Source organism: Sciurus vulgaris, assembly GCF_902686455.1.
Source record: "Sciurus vulgaris genome assembly, chromosome: 14".
Classification (NCBI taxonomy): Eukaryota; Metazoa; Chordata; class Mammalia; order Rodentia; family Sciuridae; genus Sciurus; species Sciurus vulgaris.
In genome coordinates this window covers 13,599,416-13,617,095 of record NC_136475.1, presented here as the reverse complement: position 1 = coordinate 13,617,095, position 17,680 = coordinate 13,599,416, and the positions used below count along the sequence as shown (strand labels likewise).

General features: G+C 42.3%; 1 protein-coding gene and 1 long non-coding RNA gene across 2 annotated transcripts in view; one reads left to right on the top strand and one right to left on the bottom strand.

Moving 5' to 3' along the window:
• The window catches only part of LOC306644130, a 33,381-nt gene extending 25,456 nt beyond the window's left edge, over positions 1 to 7,925 (bottom strand). The window contains exon 1 of the long non-coding RNA XR_013759177.1: positions 7,589 to 7,925. This is a non-coding gene — a long non-coding RNA (uncharacterized lncRNA). The remainder of the gene's footprint in view (positions 1 to 7,588) is intronic.
• MRPS9 (mitochondrial ribosomal protein S9) overlaps positions 1 to 11,547 on the top strand; it is an 86,796-nt gene extending 75,249 nt beyond the window's left edge. The window contains exons 8-11 of the mRNA XM_079110712.1: positions 5,017 to 5,185; positions 6,067 to 6,175; positions 9,156 to 9,325; positions 11,274 to 11,547. Of these exons, the coding sequence (XP_078966838.1) occupies positions 5,017 to 5,185; positions 6,067 to 6,175; positions 9,156 to 9,325; positions 11,274 to 11,365 (540 nt within the window). The 3' untranslated portion in view covers positions 11,366 to 11,547. The remainder of the gene's footprint in view (positions 1 to 5,016; positions 5,186 to 6,066; positions 6,176 to 9,155; positions 9,326 to 11,273) is intronic.
• The last annotated feature ends 6,133 nt before the right edge of the window (positions 11,548 to 17,680 follow it).

Sequence of the window (17,680 nt, the reverse complement as noted above, 5' to 3'; positions counted from 1 at the left end):
TATATTCATTTATATTTGATTGGTTCTTTTACTTTTACATAAAGGTGAAAATTCCCTGTGGTATATCTGAATATGCACATGACATGATTTTTAAAAGAATTCATTCTACATTGCCTCCCCTTTCCCATCCCTCCACTCTGCCTCTTGAATCTTCTGCACTGCTGCTCTTCCCTGTATCTTAACGATATGTCCTTCCCTCCTCTCCTTTGTTTACTCTTGCTTCCACATGAGAGAAAACATTCAGCCTTTGGTGTTTTGGGACTGGCTTTTTTCACTTAGCATGATATTATCCATTTCCATCCATTTACCAGCAATGCCATAATCTCATTCTTCTTTATGGCTGAGTAGAACTCCATTGGTGTGCGTATGTCAAGATTTCTTCATCTCTTCGTCTATCGATGGGCACCTGGGTTGATTACGTACTTTGGCCATTGTGAATGGGGCTGCCGTGCGCACTGAAGTGGCCGATTGCCGTGGTGTGCTCGTGTTTGTTCTTGGGAGAAAAGAGCTAGCCGTGGGATAGCTGGGTCATATGGTGCTTCCCTCCCTAGTCTGTTGAGATGGATGCTTTCCAGAGAGGTGGTACTTTTCTACAGTCCCACCAACAACGTACAAGTGTACCTTTCCCCCCACGTCCTCGCCAGCAGTTATTACTATTTCTCTTGATCATTGCCATTCTGATCGGAGTAAGATGAAATCTTAGTGTAGTTACATTTTCCTGATTACGAGAAATGTTGAACCTTTTTCATATATTTCATGGCCATTTGTGTTTCTTCTGAGAAGTTTCTGTTAAGTTCTTTGCCCATTGATTGACTGGGTTATTTGCTTTTTTGGAGGTGTTTTTTTTTTTTTTTTTTTTTTTTGTTTTTTTTAGTTTTTGTGTACTCTGGATATTAAGTTACTCCTGTTGGAGGAGTGACTGGCAAAGATTTTCCCCATTCTGTAGACTCTGTCCGTTATATGCTCTCAATCACTTCCTTTGCTGTGCAGAAGATTTTAATTTGATGCCATACCATTAATTCTTGGTTTTAATTCTTGTGTTTTGAGGGTCTTAAGGAATCGGTACCAGCACCAATATGATGGAGCTTGAGCCTATTTTTTCTTGTAGCTATTGCAGGGTTTCTGGTCTAATTCCTAAGTTTTTGATCCATTTTGACTTGACTTGCGCAGGTTGAGAAGTAGGGATGTAATTTCATTTTTCTACATGTAGCTCTCCAGTTTCCCAGCACCATTTGTTAAAAATCTTCCATTGCAATTTAACAGGTGACAGATGTTCACAGTCTTTGTTAAAAAAGTAAATTAATGGAAAAAATCAAATAATGGAAAACAAATACAGTAGAAATTTACTTTTAAGGTATAGACTACATGGAATGATATTAATATTATTTAAGTAGTTCAGCTATAAATGCTGGTTGTTCTCTAATTTAAAGTACATATTAGAAATAAATAAAGTACATAATACTATATAAATCATAGTTTTTCTTAAGGAAAATTTTTATCCTGTTTGTGAAACTCTAAGGAAAATGGCTTATAGGGCTCTCGTTTAGCCATCCTCACTGAATGGAGTTGTAAATTTGTTAGAGTTATTTTTAAATCACTTAAAGTGTGCTATGATATACTCTGAATTCTCATTCAGACTACTCTATCATCTTTTAGTTCGGATGAGAAATAGTTTTATTCAAAAGCATTTTCATTTTATTTACTCTGCAGCTAGACTGAGGAGGTCACATTAAAATAAGGAGTACTCACAGTGAGAAAATATAAACTATATCATAAGTAATGATGTACCATCTCTCTTATTTTAGCTTGTATATTTTATTTGCCGTAGGAAGTATATGGAAAACTACTCCAGATAGAAAAACATCAAAATCAGTTGCGAGCCAAAGGTCTACTTCCAGAAAAAACAGAAACCAAGTAAGTTCTTGCCTTGCATTAGAGCATATGTAGATTTTGAACTCTGAAACATGCCTCTTAACTTACTTAGCATTCCAAGTAACGGGTTATTTTTGTTTAGGAGGAAGCAAATATTGAGGTTATTTTTCTGCTACTTCAAGATTTATGTATTAAATTACTGTGTTTGGATTTGATGTCCTCAGAATTTTTATGTGGATAGCTGCACATTTATCCAGCATCTGTGTGCTTTCTGGGTTTTCTTTTATGTGGTATTTCAAGGCCTGTACTTGCATTTGGCAAGCAGTAATAGGTCAGATCCATCAGCCTATACAGCCAATGTTAAATTTTGGCCTAGCTATTCACCTTTTTCCTTGTCAAAAGACAGGTCAATGAACACACCTTAAGTTGTGTGTTCCTAGTCTTTTATTTGGATTTTATTACTACTTTAGTCTATGGATTGAACTCCTTGAACATAACATTTGGTAACGTTAGTACCTTTTCTGAAGAAGATTGAGGAAATGGAATAATATTTCTCAAAATTCCTTGGATGAATGTACTACTATATAATATGAAATTTGTTTTCAAATCATGAATTGCCTCTTATATGTGAGATCTTTTGTGATATAACACTAATTGCATGGTTAATTAAAAAGAGAATATATGTGATATTTTAACAGAGACCTGATTGGCAGCAGATGGCTGATTAAGGAGGAACTAGAAGAAATTTAGTGGAAAAACTGTCAGATCAAGATGTGAGTAATTAATCTTTTCAATTTAAGGAGACCTGTGTCATAAGAATGCAGACAATTGCTGTATTAAGGATCCTAATAGTAACAGTCTTCAGAGGCAGGTGTTCCTTGGACAATTTTTCTTCTTGAAACATATTCCTTGTCTATTTCTGCCATGGGAGGAGGGCCTTACCTGTGGTAAGGAAAGTGAAATGTCCAGTCTCCAGGTCCTCTGTTTTAAGAGCCCTTTTGTCCTCTGCCAGTTGTTTTAGAGGAGTGCAGCAGATGTCGTTTTGTCTCCTTCAGTAAGGCCAATAACTAATTTAACAAGCTAATGATGAGTGCGTGGAGCCATTGCAGGTTAAGTAGCAAAGGAATGTAGCACATGGAATCTGTCTCACCTGTCTCACCACATGTGCCCTGTCTGAAAGGTCAGTGGTTTCACCTTGGGATCTGCAAACCCCACCTGTGTGTCACTTGGAGGGCTTTTTACAAACTGCAGTGTCCTAAGTCTCGCCCTCGACCTGGGGCAGAATCTCAAGGGGTCACCCAGGAATCCCTCTCATTGGCACACTTCCCAGGTGAATCTTACGCTCTATGAAGTCTGGGACCCCACCAGCCCTACTACAGACCTTGATTGCAGTCTTATTTTGTTGAATGTTCTAACAATATAGCCGGACATGATCAGAAGTAATTTGATGTTTTAAACATTTTGACATTCTAAATTTGCATGACTTTCTGTCAGATTCAAGTGGAGCTAAATCACACAAGTCCTCCCAAGAAGGATTATTTTTTTCCATGGCAGTGGCTGGCATTGTTAGTTCCTGCCACCATGTAGAGTTTAAGTTGTGTACTTTGGTTGCTCTTTTTCTTTTTAGCATATTGGAGACATTAATGATTTGGAAAAGTTGCAACTTCCTTAAACAAGGTGTCAGACATTTGGTTAGTGGTAGATCTGGAGTTGATTTTAACATCCTAACTGCCAAGTATTGCTGCACTTGAATCAAACTGAAAAATCTCTTTGCTTCTTCACCATGTGCATCATTCCATTATTTCTTTTGTTTTCTAAGTACTGTGATTTTTTTAAAAATTCAGATTTTTTCCCCACTTTGGAACTGTCCCAAGGACGAATACAGTCATGCAATTATGAAAAACAAAAGCAGACAGTATATGATAACCTTCTATACTTTAGGGGTACTGAATATCAGAATATCCTGAAGTTTGTGATTGGCACCAAACCAAGGGAAGTGGGAGTAATCTGTGACTACTTAAACTTCAAGCTTAGTTTACAAGCAGGCCTTTATACCTGTAGTGATTCTTTGCAGTCTAAAGCATGGTCACAGGAGTGTGTGAGGTGGAATTGAGAGACCAGCTGAGAACAAAGGACGTAGGCCAGTGAGTGGGGGGAAGCCGGAGCGCTGTCGGGCCTGGGACCACAGGCGGCTAAGTATTTACACCCTTCCTTGGAAAGTTGCTGTTTCTATTATTGCATCCTAGAAAGCTGTATTTGAAGACGTTTCTTTAATATTAATTTTACCAATGAAATTCCTAAATATTTTAAATTATTATTGGTAAATTTTCACTATAAAGGCAAATGGTGACAAAATTGAGTATGATTTTTTTAGGGCTGGCAAAGAAAAGTGATCAAAAACTGGAATTCATAATCCATATTAACTAAGGATCTCAAGTATTAGTTGTTTCCTTCTCCATAAACACTTTAGAATGATTATTCTGGCTTCTAATTTTAAGGGGTTAATACCAAGTTGTTTACTTTCTAATCACATGTTCAAGAACTATTAAAAAAAAATGCACAGAGTAGCAAGGATAATTTATTTCAAGAGGTTGCCCTTTAAGTCAAGTATCTCTTGAATTTTTAAATAGCTTGATTGTTCAGTTTAAAGGAAATCATAAACATTAAAGTAACACAGCTTGAACAGCCAAAAATATATTTGCCAAATGTATTATGAAATATAATTTAAGAGGTGCACTTTCTCAAAATCAGACTCTTCCCATTTTACTATACATAACTTACTGAAAATCATTTCTAATGTTTCTTTTGATAGACTTATAATAAAAGTGGAAATTACACTTGAAGATCCTCTAAATATTTTTTGAAAATGAATTTAAATCTCAGTTTCATAATCATAATCCAGAGGAACTGATTTTCTTTGAATGATAAATCTCTTTGTTTCTCAAAGAAAAGACTTAGCACTAAAGATACACAGAAGTGATGCATCTGCATGCTGTTTTAAAAGCAGCATGAAGATGCCAAAGTGTCATCCTGTCAAAATTCATCAAGAAAAGCAACATTGGAAAGATCAAGTATATAAAAATAGAAAAAATTTAGCAAATGCAATTACACTTGCGTCTTCTAATGAATTTTTATTGTCTGCAGTATGTGCGGTTCATTCAGCTGCTAGAAAAGTTATTGACATTGCAGTGTGATCCTGCTGAAGAAAAATTTGTGCAGAAGTTTCGCAGAAGTGTAGCTATTCAATCAAAAAAGCAACTGATTGAACCTGTGCAGTATGACGAGCAGGGAAGAGCCTTCAGCACAAGTGAAGGTAACGACGTTCCAGGAGAGGAAATGAATGTGGTGAAGACTGAGAAGCTCTAATTGTTTTCATTTGCTATTGCTCTGTGGTATCCATTTGATTTGCTTTTGCTACTGCTACATTGGATTTCCTAATTTCAGGATTCTGTTGAAGTTTTTGAAATCTTACAATTTAACTAAATCTTACAGTGTCCCAAGAAAAAGAGTCCTACATGATCTACATGATCATGTCAACTATTCTGTTCACATTTTCAAATGGAAGGATCAATAAAATATTTATAGTAAAGGTTTCTTCTCAAAAACTAAAACATGCTCAGTGAAATACACATGTCAGATGCAAAGGCTATGTAACATGAGAACTAGACCCTCAGAGATTTGACACATTCTGTCCTGTAAGAATTGACCTACTGAATTATATTCGCAGCTCTCAAAAATTTAACGTTGTCCCTTTGTCATTTCAGCCATCATATTGAATGAATTAATGACCTTTCCTGAGGATTCCTTGCTTTTCTTTTACATGTCATTACACTATTCACATATTCTTAAAATTTAAATTATTAGGTATATTTCTATTGATGATAAAAGATCATTATGTAAATTGCTTTTTTAATAAGACAATTGAATATGAACGACTGTTGACTATTGAAACTAAAATAATTGCAGTGTTGTAAAATAAACTTGTAGATCAAAATTACCCCATGGTAAGCTGTGTTACTTCAGTTGTATGCACTTACCTGTTTTCCTGTTGTTTGACTTACATAGTTATAGGACTTTCCTAGAAGCAGTATTGTATGTTGCTCTTCTGGGAAAACTAATTTTAATGTAGTTTTGTCCTATCTCAAAGCCCAGGTCCTTATGCTGAATACTAATAGGAACTTTAAATTTTTAAAGGTAGAAGAAAGAGTGCCAAAGCAGAAGCAGTTGTTTATGAACACGGAAGTGGAAGAATAACAGTGAATGGAGCCGATTATCTGCTGTACTTTCCAATCACACAGGACAGGTTCGGTTTTTATTTAGCTTGTTTGTAAAGAGAATATGCTCTAGAGCAGATCATGATCAGTTAAGTAGGCTTGTTGTTTTCTAATTCTGTTTGGTTGTGTCTCTTTACTAATATAACAAACTAGCTAACTGGACGCTGTTTATTTTTCTGTAAGCAGTTTTCTGGATTTTTGAAAAAGCATCTCTTTAAATCCTCCTTAATTGACTCTTCCCCTCTGTGAGATCACACTGGAATTTAAGTAGTCTTAAATAGATCTTACATTCTAAATGCAGGTTATGCCAATAAGCAAAGCAGGTTTCCATCTTCTAGTTTGGGAGTGGCTGCACACAAAGCAACACAGCCGCCACAGAAAGTGACCTTAGCTCTTGCACCTGCCTTAGGCCACTGGGTGGGAAAAGTACCAGCCCGTCACTTGTGGTATATGTTTGTTTTTCCTAATCACCAATACTAGAAAGAGTCAGCTTTATTTTTAAAAATTTTTTCCCCTGTTAAAGGAAGTTGATTATACATATATGGAGCAAGCAAAGAAACCTGGTACTGTGGGATACAAAATGTTTATAAGTTGAAATAAGAGCTCATCAGCTTGCTTAGTTTTCAGTGCTAAATATGGCAGTCATATTTTCTAAACTTTGTATCCCATGGAGAAACACATTCATCATAAATAGATATTACAGTTCTTCTAATCCCTAAATGTACTCCTCTTTGAGCTCTTGGGAGTCCCTATATAAAGGCCTCTTCTTAAGATGGTTATTATTTTTCCAGTAGTTACTGTCATTATCCATGAGTAACAGAAATTCCATATGATTAGTTCCTCCTGTCCTGTTCCTTCTCCTGTTCCCTGAATGCACTGCGACAGTACGTTAAGGTCAAAAGGACCGAAGCTCCTCTGATCCCAGTGCTCACGTAAGGAGAAGGGGACTGAAGTGGCATAAGAGTCTGGACAGAATAATTACCTCAGGAAATGTATGCTTATTATATTTGTGTGCCTGTGTCAAGAAGTAGCCCACTCTTAACTCTGTTTAATATCAATTAAATTAACTCTGCAGTCATCCTCAGAGGGAAAGGGGTGGAGGAAGTTCTTACTTCCCTTAGGAAAACCCAGAGACCCTTACTGCTGGGGCGGGCACTTCAGCACCGCGAGCCGCAAGGAGGAATGGCATTTGACTGTTACTTGAGTTCAGATACCATTCCTAATGACTTAGAAGCACGTCCCAGCGCTGGCTTGGTCTCACAGTTATTTCACCTCCTTAGATCTTATTCTTCAGTTTGAATCAGCAGACATTGAGTAAGGATTGTCTCTGTGCCTAGTCTTGTGCTGGGCATTGTGAAGATATTGCTATGTTAGGCATGATTCCTGTCATCAAGAACCTGGGTTGGGCAGCCTCAGGCTAGTCTTGGTGGGGGTGGCCCCACCAGCCGTGGACTGGCCATCCTGTCACAGGAGCGGCACAGGGGCTTACCTAGTCAGCGGTAGAGTGACCTCTGACCAGTAGGAAGACCACTGAGTCCAGAGCCAGGGGTCTCGATTCTAGTCCTGTTTATTATCTCTGTGACCTTGGCCATTACAACGAACGTGTGACTGTGTGCCTCACAGTACTGTGGGGTACTTTCTGGAAAGGCCTGTGCTCCGTTGTGTTAGGCAGCCAGTCAGGTGCCTTCTTAACTGACCATCTCTACACATGAAATAGTTTTCTCACACAGTGCCCCCATGCAAGAGAGGAGACAGGGTTGGCATTTTAATCAATTACTGAAAAATTATCAGTCTCTAAATTTTCTTTCAGTATGATAATATGGCTACTACTTTAATACTGCTATTTTCCTAATATGGATTTGGTTACTTTGAAGTCTTTGTTAAAAAGGCAATATAGATTTATGTTTTTTGTTGTCCTAGGCGTTATGTCTTCCCTGTATAATATGGTACAAATTCAATTTGCTATGGCCTTAGAGGGCTGTGGGTAGCCCATCTGCCTGGTCATCTTGCCCTTGTAGTGTAAAAGTAGCATTTGAATATCCTGCCATATCCATCTCTAGGCTTAACTGTTGAATAAACTTTATTTGGGATTCTAGAAAGACACAGTGTCAGTCATAAAAAGCAAATGCAATATACATGGACTTTCCTAAAGAAAAATTCTGGGACGGCAGTGGAATTAACTCTGTGGTGGGGTGCTTGCCTGACATAATTAGGCAAGGCCCTGGGTTCACTCCCTGTCACCACAGAAAAAAATAAAAATAAAATAAATAAAAATTCAGCAGAAATAGTAAGGGAAAATAGCAAAATCAAAGTCCTTGCAAAGATGATGATGAACATCATGCCTGGCATGTAAGTGGTATTCAGTAAATGCTCGTTCAGCTGAGCAAGGGAAGGCGCAGGCCTTGGTCTGTGCCATTTTCTCTGGTGTCTGCTCGGGACCACGTGGGCCTCATGCTCCCAGGGAGCAGGCCAGACTGCAGCTGTGCAGCTTGGTGAACTGCCATTGGAGTGTGTGTTCTTCTGGTGGAGGAGGAGTTTTAAATGTTGTTTCGTTAACTTTTTAAAAGTAACTGTGTAAAGCAGTGTACATTTTGCAGATACATTACAGTGTACTTGCTTTAGAAGATCCAAATGGCATTTGATGATTGCTTGGTTAGGCCTATTAATTTTATATCTGATCATTGAATCTAGAAAGGGTAGATCAGTTGATTAATGGAGTTTCCTAGCGTCAAGACTTTACGAGGTTATCTTCACGCCTCGTGAAGTTCTCATGAGACAAAGGGAACCAGTAACCAGTAAGAGAGTGTATTGCTGTCCTCCGTAAGTGCATTGCTGCATATGGAGAGAGAGAGAGAGAAAGAGAAACCTTACAGTCTTGGTGTAATGGATTGATTGACAAGAAGTGTGAAACATTAGCATGTATCAGTTTTTATCAATATTCAGAATGCCACCAGTTCTGTATCTTTATGGTGGAATTAACAGTATTTATTTCTAATGTGTGTGCTTTAGAGAACAGTTGATGTTCCCTTTTCACTTCCTTGATCGCCTTGGAAAACATGACGTGACCTGCACAGTCTCGGGGGGCGGGAGGTCGGCACAGGCAGGAGCAATTCGCTTGGCTATGGCAAAAGCCCTGTGCAGCTTCATCACCGAGGATGAGGTCGAGTGGATGAGACAAGGTATGCATTTGGGTGGGACACTGTGCTGTCCCCCATTCCCCACAGATGTTTTCTGAGTCTTGTACTGGTGACCTGAAATCAGGCAGAGAATACTCAGTCCACTAGGTGATCTTATAGCTCATCAGCTGCTCCATTCTTGCTCCAGAATTGTACAGTATTATTCGGGTTTGATTTCTACAAAGTGAACTTGAATTAGAACAAGAAAAGGGGGACACACTCCATATGATGCCTGCTAAATTATCCAGTCCCAAGGACGAGGGAGGTTTACTTTGACCTTAAGGTGTAAACTTTAGTCCAGTTTAACAAGCACTGGGTTCAGTTGCATTTTGAGACAGATTGCTTATTTTAATTTATCATAGAAATTTGTAATTCGTAATAATTGCTTGGTTAATGATAAAGCACCTTAGGTATTTCTCTCCAAGATTAAGGGAGATTTGTGATTTTTTTTTTTTTTTTTACTCCACTCGGTGTGGCCCCTTCACTTGAGCTTGAATACAAGAATCTGCACTGTGGGGAGAAGGATGGACACTTGCTTCTTCCATTGGGTGCTACCTGAACATCTATAATAAATCTGGGAGGTTTGAGCCAAAGGTTCTCTGCATTACGAGAGGACGGCGGTGCTATGCACCGTGGCCAGCTACACAGCCCGTGTGAGTTGCCCAGCACCGTGGTTCACAGCCCCTCTCCGGCTTATGATCTGCCAGCTCCCTGCCTTCCAGTATCAGCCCCTGGGATCCAGGATAGGCACAGCCTGTGGCTTAGGCTACTTAATTTTTTGTATTTTGAAAATCTATTTGCTTGTAAACAACTTGCATTATATAAATGCATTATCTTCTCATTATCTACTACTGTGAAATCATTGGATAATACTTGGCTTAGCTGTTCTACTACTTTGGACTCCTTTACATATCTGAAAGTAATAAAGCATCATTACTTAGAATTTCGACTTGATCTGTATTTTGTCCAAAATATTCTATGTGTGCCCTTTAAGTACAAGTAAGTGCAAAGGCTTGTTGGGTACATAATAAATGATTTAAGTTTTCTTTAGCCATTAAAAGACCACTGATAAAATATCTAAGCTTTATATAAAATGAAGAGAAGTTCTAGTGTTGAAAGAGCAAAAAGATGAAAGAAAAACTTTGGTCTGTTTCTTCATTTACAAAAGCAGCTTACAAGCGTTCTCATGGTGGTCTTCTGGGAATCCGTGTTTTTTGCTCACATGCCTTGGCTCCAGCCACTGCTGGGCGCTTCTGTGTGGACCATTTGCTGAGAGTAACTCAGTGATTGCCTGGATACATAATTGTTCCTGATGATTAGGGGAGAGGCTGCTTCCAATTTAAGCTGACTTTATCCTTCTAGAATAAACTGCTTATGCTCAGAGTACAACTCTAAAAATTGTTATTTAGGTTCTGAAACAAAGTACCAAGGAATATAATTTTTATAGAAATTATCGTAACACACAGTTCTTTCCTCATGTTTGGCAAGTCCTGTTTGTACGCATGGGTTTGTTCACATACCTGCTCAGGTGTGGTGTCCATGTGCTTCCTCACACCTCACCGTGCTCACCTCCTGCCTCCATTGAGACTCTCTCCTCAGCACTAACAAGCGGGTGGGGTAAGGCCTTGGGGTGAATAGCAAGTGCCCACGGAGAGCAGCTTCATCTAAGTTGAGCAAGCTTAAAAACCAAAAAGGAGTCATAATTCTGACAGGATAAGCAAAGCAGACTCAGCATCACTGCTGTTTGTTGTAGAAATTGAAAAAATATCCCAGGAGAACGAAGGCAGACTGCCATCATGAGGTTTTTTACAAGGGTAAATTTATGGGTCTGCTTGCTTTCCTGTGGGTTGTTCTGACAAGCGTTCCTGTAAACCCACGCGGTTCGCCTACTGTTCTGCTAGTCAGCCTGTGTTTTCCATGGCTCATAAAGGCTTCTCTCTTCCTGCTGCAGCCGGACTCCTTACTCCTGATCCTCGTGTCAGGGAACGGAAGAAGCCAGGCCAAGAGGGAGCCCGGAGAAAGTTTACCTGGAAGAAGCGCTGAAGGTCTTTCCCGGAAGGGCAAGGAGAGCCTGAACTCGGGCCTGGCACGGGGCAGAACATGGTCAGCCTCTGCTGGCCAGTGAGGGCAGCACTGGCAGAACTTTCTTTGAGTTGTGAGATGATTTATTTTTAAATGCTGCTTTGTAAAGTTGTCAGTTAATAAATTAATAAGTTTAAAAAGGATGTTCACTTCATTCTTCTACTTAAACTTTTTCAAAAGATAGTTCGAAGAAGCATAATTCATAAAATCTTGGCATATGAGACTTGAAAGGAGCATTCAGCAAAATCTAGTCGGGTTACCTCATTTTGCAGATGAAAAGGCTGTTTCAAAGATGAAGCAGCCTACCAGAGCCAGACCATCGCTGATTTAATGCTAGGCCTAGACTGGAGCTCATTCTGCCTGGTTCTCTTGTTTTCCTACACAGCAGTTGCTGCAGCGGTCGTTTGAAATCTAGAGGTGAGAGTGATATTCAGAAGAGTGAGGTGAGTTAGGCACCTGTGCCAGGAGCTCTGCCAGGCTGGAGAGAGCTGAGCTGCCAGTCGAAGGCGGGCGACCACAGCAGCCACTTGAAGGTCACAGGAGAGCCTTAATCATTCACTGAGAGACGGAACCAAAGGCTAAACCCATTTTGAATCAGTTTCATTTGGAGGGTTTTAAAAATAATCTTTTATTACATATATTTCAGGTGTAAGATGTGGTGCTTTGGTAACATAGTAAAGTGGTTCCTATAGTGAAGCAAATTAACATACCCATGGTCTCAAATAGCTCCCTTTTTTTCTGTGGAAAGAGCACCTAAAATCCCTTCTCATGCCAGATTGCTAGTATGACATACAATATTATTAATCATCATATTGTACATTAGATTCCTAGACTTATCCCTCATAACTGCTATTTTTTACCCTTTGATTAACATCTTCCCGTTTTCCCTGCATTTGGTAATCACTCTTCTATTCTTCTGCCTCTCAGAGTTTGGCGTTTTTAGGTTCCATAGCAAAATTCGATGGTACAGTATTGGTCTTCCTGTGCCTGACTTATTTCACTTAACATAATATCCTCTAAGTTCATCCTTGTTCTGTCAAATGACTGAATCTTCTTCAGATTGGATGATATTCCACAGAGAGAGAGAGAGAGATTGTCATATATTTGTCAGCTTTCTGCCACTGTGACAAAATACCTGAGATAAACTTAAAAAGAGGAAATGTTTATTTTGGCTTATGGTTTGGGTCCATGATCACTTTGGTCCTGTTGCTCCAGGCCTAGGACAGGGCAGAACACAATGGCAGAGAGTGAGGTGGACCAAAACCACTCACCTCACAGTGACTAGGAAGCAGAAAGAGAGAAAGAGGCCAGGGTTCCACTAGTCCCTTTAAGGGCACTCCCACAATGATCCAACTTCCTTCATCTAGCCCCCCACCCCAAAGGTTCCACTGCCATAGGGTGGCAACCAAGCTTAGCATATGGGCCTTGGGGACATTTTAAGATCCAAATCATAATATACGTAGTTTCTTTATTGGATCAATTTTGGATTTCATTTGAGATCAGCAAAATGTGAAAGAGCATCTTCAAGATCCTCCCCCTAGAGGCCTCAGCAAAGGTGGCTGAGGAACATCTTGGCCAAGAGGACAGAGGCAGGGTCCTCATTAAGACGCCTGGGCTAGGAGGGCCACTGCGCCAAGGCCCATGGGATGGGCGGGCAGGCTGCGTCCCTGGCTGACCACCAGTCAGGTGCAGGCGACAGCGCTTCAAGGACGTGTGTCATTGGTTGCAGCCAGACCTCAGCGATCACACGCAGGCGTTTGGCCAGGAGCTGGACTCCTCAGTCATGGCTGTTAAACTGAGGAATTTGCTCAAGAATTCCTAAGTCCCTTAAATGAAGAAACTTGCATTTTAACCTTGACGCGATTTTGCATGTGTTCTTGAGTGGGCTACTTTTAAAGCTGCTTCAATGCAATTGGTTTAAGTAAGACTGATCCTTGGACGATGGATGTAGTTCAGTGGTAGATCCCTGCCGAGCATGAGCAGACCCTGGGCTCCATCTCCAATATCACGCAGAGAAAAAGGGAGACAGAGAGAGAGACCCTTAATTTTCCTTTATATGGAGAATTGTACAGTACCGATGTCTTCATCAGTGTTTTAGGAAACGTTGGATAAGTTCTGAGATACGTGTGTACGTATCAGACCATTCCTGCCCAATAATGACAGAAAATGCGGTAAGGATCATCATCCTCTGGTACCCAACATTCTTCATCTCAGATGTAATTGTGGAAACGTCTTCTGTGCTCCTTGCTCTACAACAGTCATTCTGAGGTGACAACATGAACCGCGGCAAGTTTGGCCGGTCCTGGTGATTTAGCCTCCCCCATTGGATCGTGTCTCTCACCACTTTGACAAGAGAAGAGATGAGTGCTGCCCCCGTGTGGTGTGTGTGTGGAGGTGGCGCGGATGGTGTGTGGTTGTCAGCCTTGGTGGAGCGCCCGCTGAGCCCTGGCCATGCCTGGTGAGCGGGCGGCAGTACTGTCTGGAGGAGAAAAGGCACAGGCGTTGTTATGATAAAACCAGGAGGGAGAGGAGACCAGCCCTTGAAGGAGGGTGACACCGTGATGGAGAGGCAGGGAGAGGAAGGAAGCTGGGATGTGCTGGGAGCTGAGGGCTGGCAGGCCTGGGGTGCTGGGGAGGGAGGGGCTCAGCGGAGAGGCGACTGAGAGGATGCTGAGGCAGGCGGGTGTGTGGACGCCTGAGATGCCACACGTCACTACTGCCAGTTGGAAACCACTGAACTGGTTTTTTTCCCCTCTGAGAGAATACGATGAGTTGAGACTAGAATGATAGTTTCAATCTGTATTTAGCAGAAGATCCTTTTTCAAAAAAAATTGTACATATATTTTATTTATATATATTCTATATTATATATATATTTATATTTATATATGTATGTAATAGTAATGAAATGATACTAGAACAGTGGATTCAAACTTTATTTTAGCAAGATGACCCCTTTTAAAATGTAGACATATATATTTGAACTCAGGGGCATTCAACCACTGAGCCACATCCCCAGCCCTATTTTATTTAGAGACAGGGTCTCACTGAGTTGCTTAGCGCCTCGCTTTTGCTGAGGCTGGCTTTAGAACTCACGGTCCTCCTGCCTCAGCCTCCCGAGCCGCTGGGATTACAGGCGTGCGCCACCGCGCCCAGCTGGATCATAGTGTTTTTAATGCAACAGAAGCGTCTGAGCCTTGTTAAGTCTTGCCTCCCTGTGAGGTAAATCTCCTAAACCCAGAGCTCCTGGGAAAGGTTTGACAGTCTGCTTCAGGAGGCTAACTGAGCTGTTGCAGGAGCAGCGGGGACAGAGGAAATGAGACCCAGCAGGAGGCTGTTGTATGTTGTAATACTGAAGGAGCAGGCCAGGCAGCGGCCAGGAGGGAGGGTGGGCACAGAGCTCACCTGGACAGATGGGCTACCTGATTGAGGGGAGGGAGTACAGGTGTTAAATGTGAGGTCCAGCAGGCCCCGGGGGACGCGAAAGCTGAGAACCCTGGAAGAAACCCTGGGTGGAGGCCACACTGGAGGGGTGGCCTCCTCAAACGCCTGAAGAGCTTGGAAAGGAGAGGCTGGGACTTGGAAGAGGGTCAGGCTGCCGACAGTGGGGAGGTTGTCCCATGAAAGGGGGATTTGGAACGGGCCAGGGTGTCCAGGAGGGATATACAGGGATACACGGTGGGAAGGAGACAAAGGCTCAGGCGGGGAGAGGCTTGCCAGGGTACAGTCGGAGGAGGGAGGAAGAGCCAACCCCAGGTGGCCTGGACGTCAGATATCGACCTGGCAGGAGAGGAAGTGCAGGCCCTTTCTCGTGCTGTCAGAAGGAAATACACCTTCTTCCAGTTCTTCCCGGGGTTCTACCCTGAGTCTCAATTTCCTCACTCCAGCTTGGGTTTATTATCTGTCCTCCCAGCCCCTCCTGCCATTTTGTGACAAGTACGACTGACTTTAAAAGTATTGGGCCATCTGCTCTGATGCGACCACAGTCTAGGAACTGGCGAGTGGAAAACATTGATGCGAGGCAGCCGAGGAAGAGGATGGGAGCACACCCAGGCTCACCCTTGGCCCTTTCCGCAGTTTGGGGACAGGCGCATTTGTCCACAGGTCCCTGCAGGGCAGGCAACAGTCATTTCCCAGCCCCTGATTCTTGGCCTTCTCAGGTACCCCGGCTACCTTTGTTTTAAATGCCTGTTATGGTTTGAATGTGAGGTGTCCCCCAGAAGCTCAGTGTGAGACAATGCAAGAAGGTTCGGAGGAGAAATGGCTGGGTCGTGAGAGCCTTAATCCAGTCAGTGCAGTAATCCCCTGAGAGGGATTCACGAGTGGTAATGAGGCGGTTGGGTGTGGCTGGAGGTGGTGGGACCTTGGGGGCATGACTTCGGGGTCTGTATTTGTATCTGGCAAATGGAGTCTCTCTCTGCTTCCTGGTCATCATGCGAGCTGCTTCCCTCTGCCACACTCTTCTGCCATGCTGTTCGGCCTCACCTGGAGTCCTGAGGAGTGGAGCTGGCCGTCTGTGGACTCGGACCTCTGAAACCGTGAGCCCTTAAATAAACTTTTCCTATTCTAAAGTCATTCAGGTTGGGTCTTTTAGTCACAGCAGCCCAAAAAAAGCTGACTAAAACATGCTCATTCCTAATAAAACTGTTGGGAAGTATTTTCTGAACATCTGTGTTCACACATTGGGGAAGTCAAACGATCGTTGGATCGGATTATTGTCTTGAGGTAGCAACAAGAGCTCCCACTCTGTGTCAAGTACTGTCGTAGATATTTTAAAATGAGAACTCATCCAAGGGGCTGGGGGCATAGCTGGTTGCTCGATGGGAGAGCACATGCTCAGCTGTGTGAATCCCTGGGTTCAGCCCCCAGCGCCAAATAAGAAAATGTGTTCAGTCCTCGGGGTAACCCTGGGGTAGATACTGAGAGAATCAGCACTCAGGTTAAGTAACTTGTCCCAAGTCATTCATCCAGTGAGTGCCCAAGCCAGGTGGACACCTGGAACCTGGCTGGTACTCTGAGTCTCTGGGGGGGGCGCGGGGATGGCATGAGGAGACCAGAGCAGAAAGCTTGGGCTAACTTGGTTTAGTATAGTCAGAAGACCTGATGTAGCGCCTAGAATTTAAGTCTCATCCCAAAGGATGGGTGAGTACTGATTAAGTAGCGTTTATACTCTGCTCTGCAACTAGAGCCCTCCTCTCACGCAGGGAGATGCTGATGATCCATCAGGAAGGGATTGTCATGAGGACAGAGTGGCCCATGTGACAAGAAGATTCCTGGAGAGGTGGAGGGATCTGTTAGGAGACAGAAGTGTTGAAATCGTTTCTAGAGTTTACGTATGTGTTTCTGGGCATAGGCCAGGCTTACATGACACACGCAAACAGATCCATCCCTAGAAGCGAGTCTGCCTTTCGTGGACAGCACTGAACCCAGCAGGTGAAGTGGGGCAGATGTCAGCAGGATGCTGTGGTGACAGGGCATGTGCTAGGTGGGAGCTGAGGTAATGGCAATGACCTCTAACTGAAGCTGGGAGGTGGGTCCAAAACGAGGGTCCACTTCCTCATGCTTCGCAAGTGTGATGCACATGCTATTCATAGTGAAAAAAAAAAATGCTTTTTATAAAAGATGAGCTGAGACTGTGTGTGGGTGGTTCGGAACACAGGCTCTGGAGTTTGGGTGTGATCTCAGACACGGTGACCTTCTTAATCCTCGATGACTCATTTGTGCACCGGGGAGAAAGCTGCACGTCTCCAAGACTTCCAGGATCCAGTGCCATTGGTGGGGACACCTCACCCACCAGAAGGGCCCTGGACATGCTGGTTATGAAACTCATCGAAAAATCCGTCTTTGACCTCTGTCACTTGGTTGTACAAAAGTGCACAGTTATCCAAGAGTTTGGAAAAGGAAAGGAGTGGATGAGGCGGTGTCAGTGGTTTCCTTGAAGATGAGTGGCAAAGCCAGTTGGGACATTATTTTCCTTCCTTAGCACTAAGCTCATTGACTGCTCAGAAAAAACAAAACATGAATGAGGTAAACCGCAGCAATTTGATGTTTCCATGCCTGTGAACTAAGGCTCGGCCTGATTCAGGAAGCCTCACAATCGTGTGTTCAGCCCCTCACGAAGACATGCAGCTGTACTCAACAGCCCACGAGGAGCTCACAGATACTTATGAGCAAGATCATTATGTTATCGTACATGAATATGGATGTTAAGTAGAAAGGAGAAGCATCAAAAAGTAAAAATCTCACAAAAACGATGATTACCTTTTTTGGTGAATG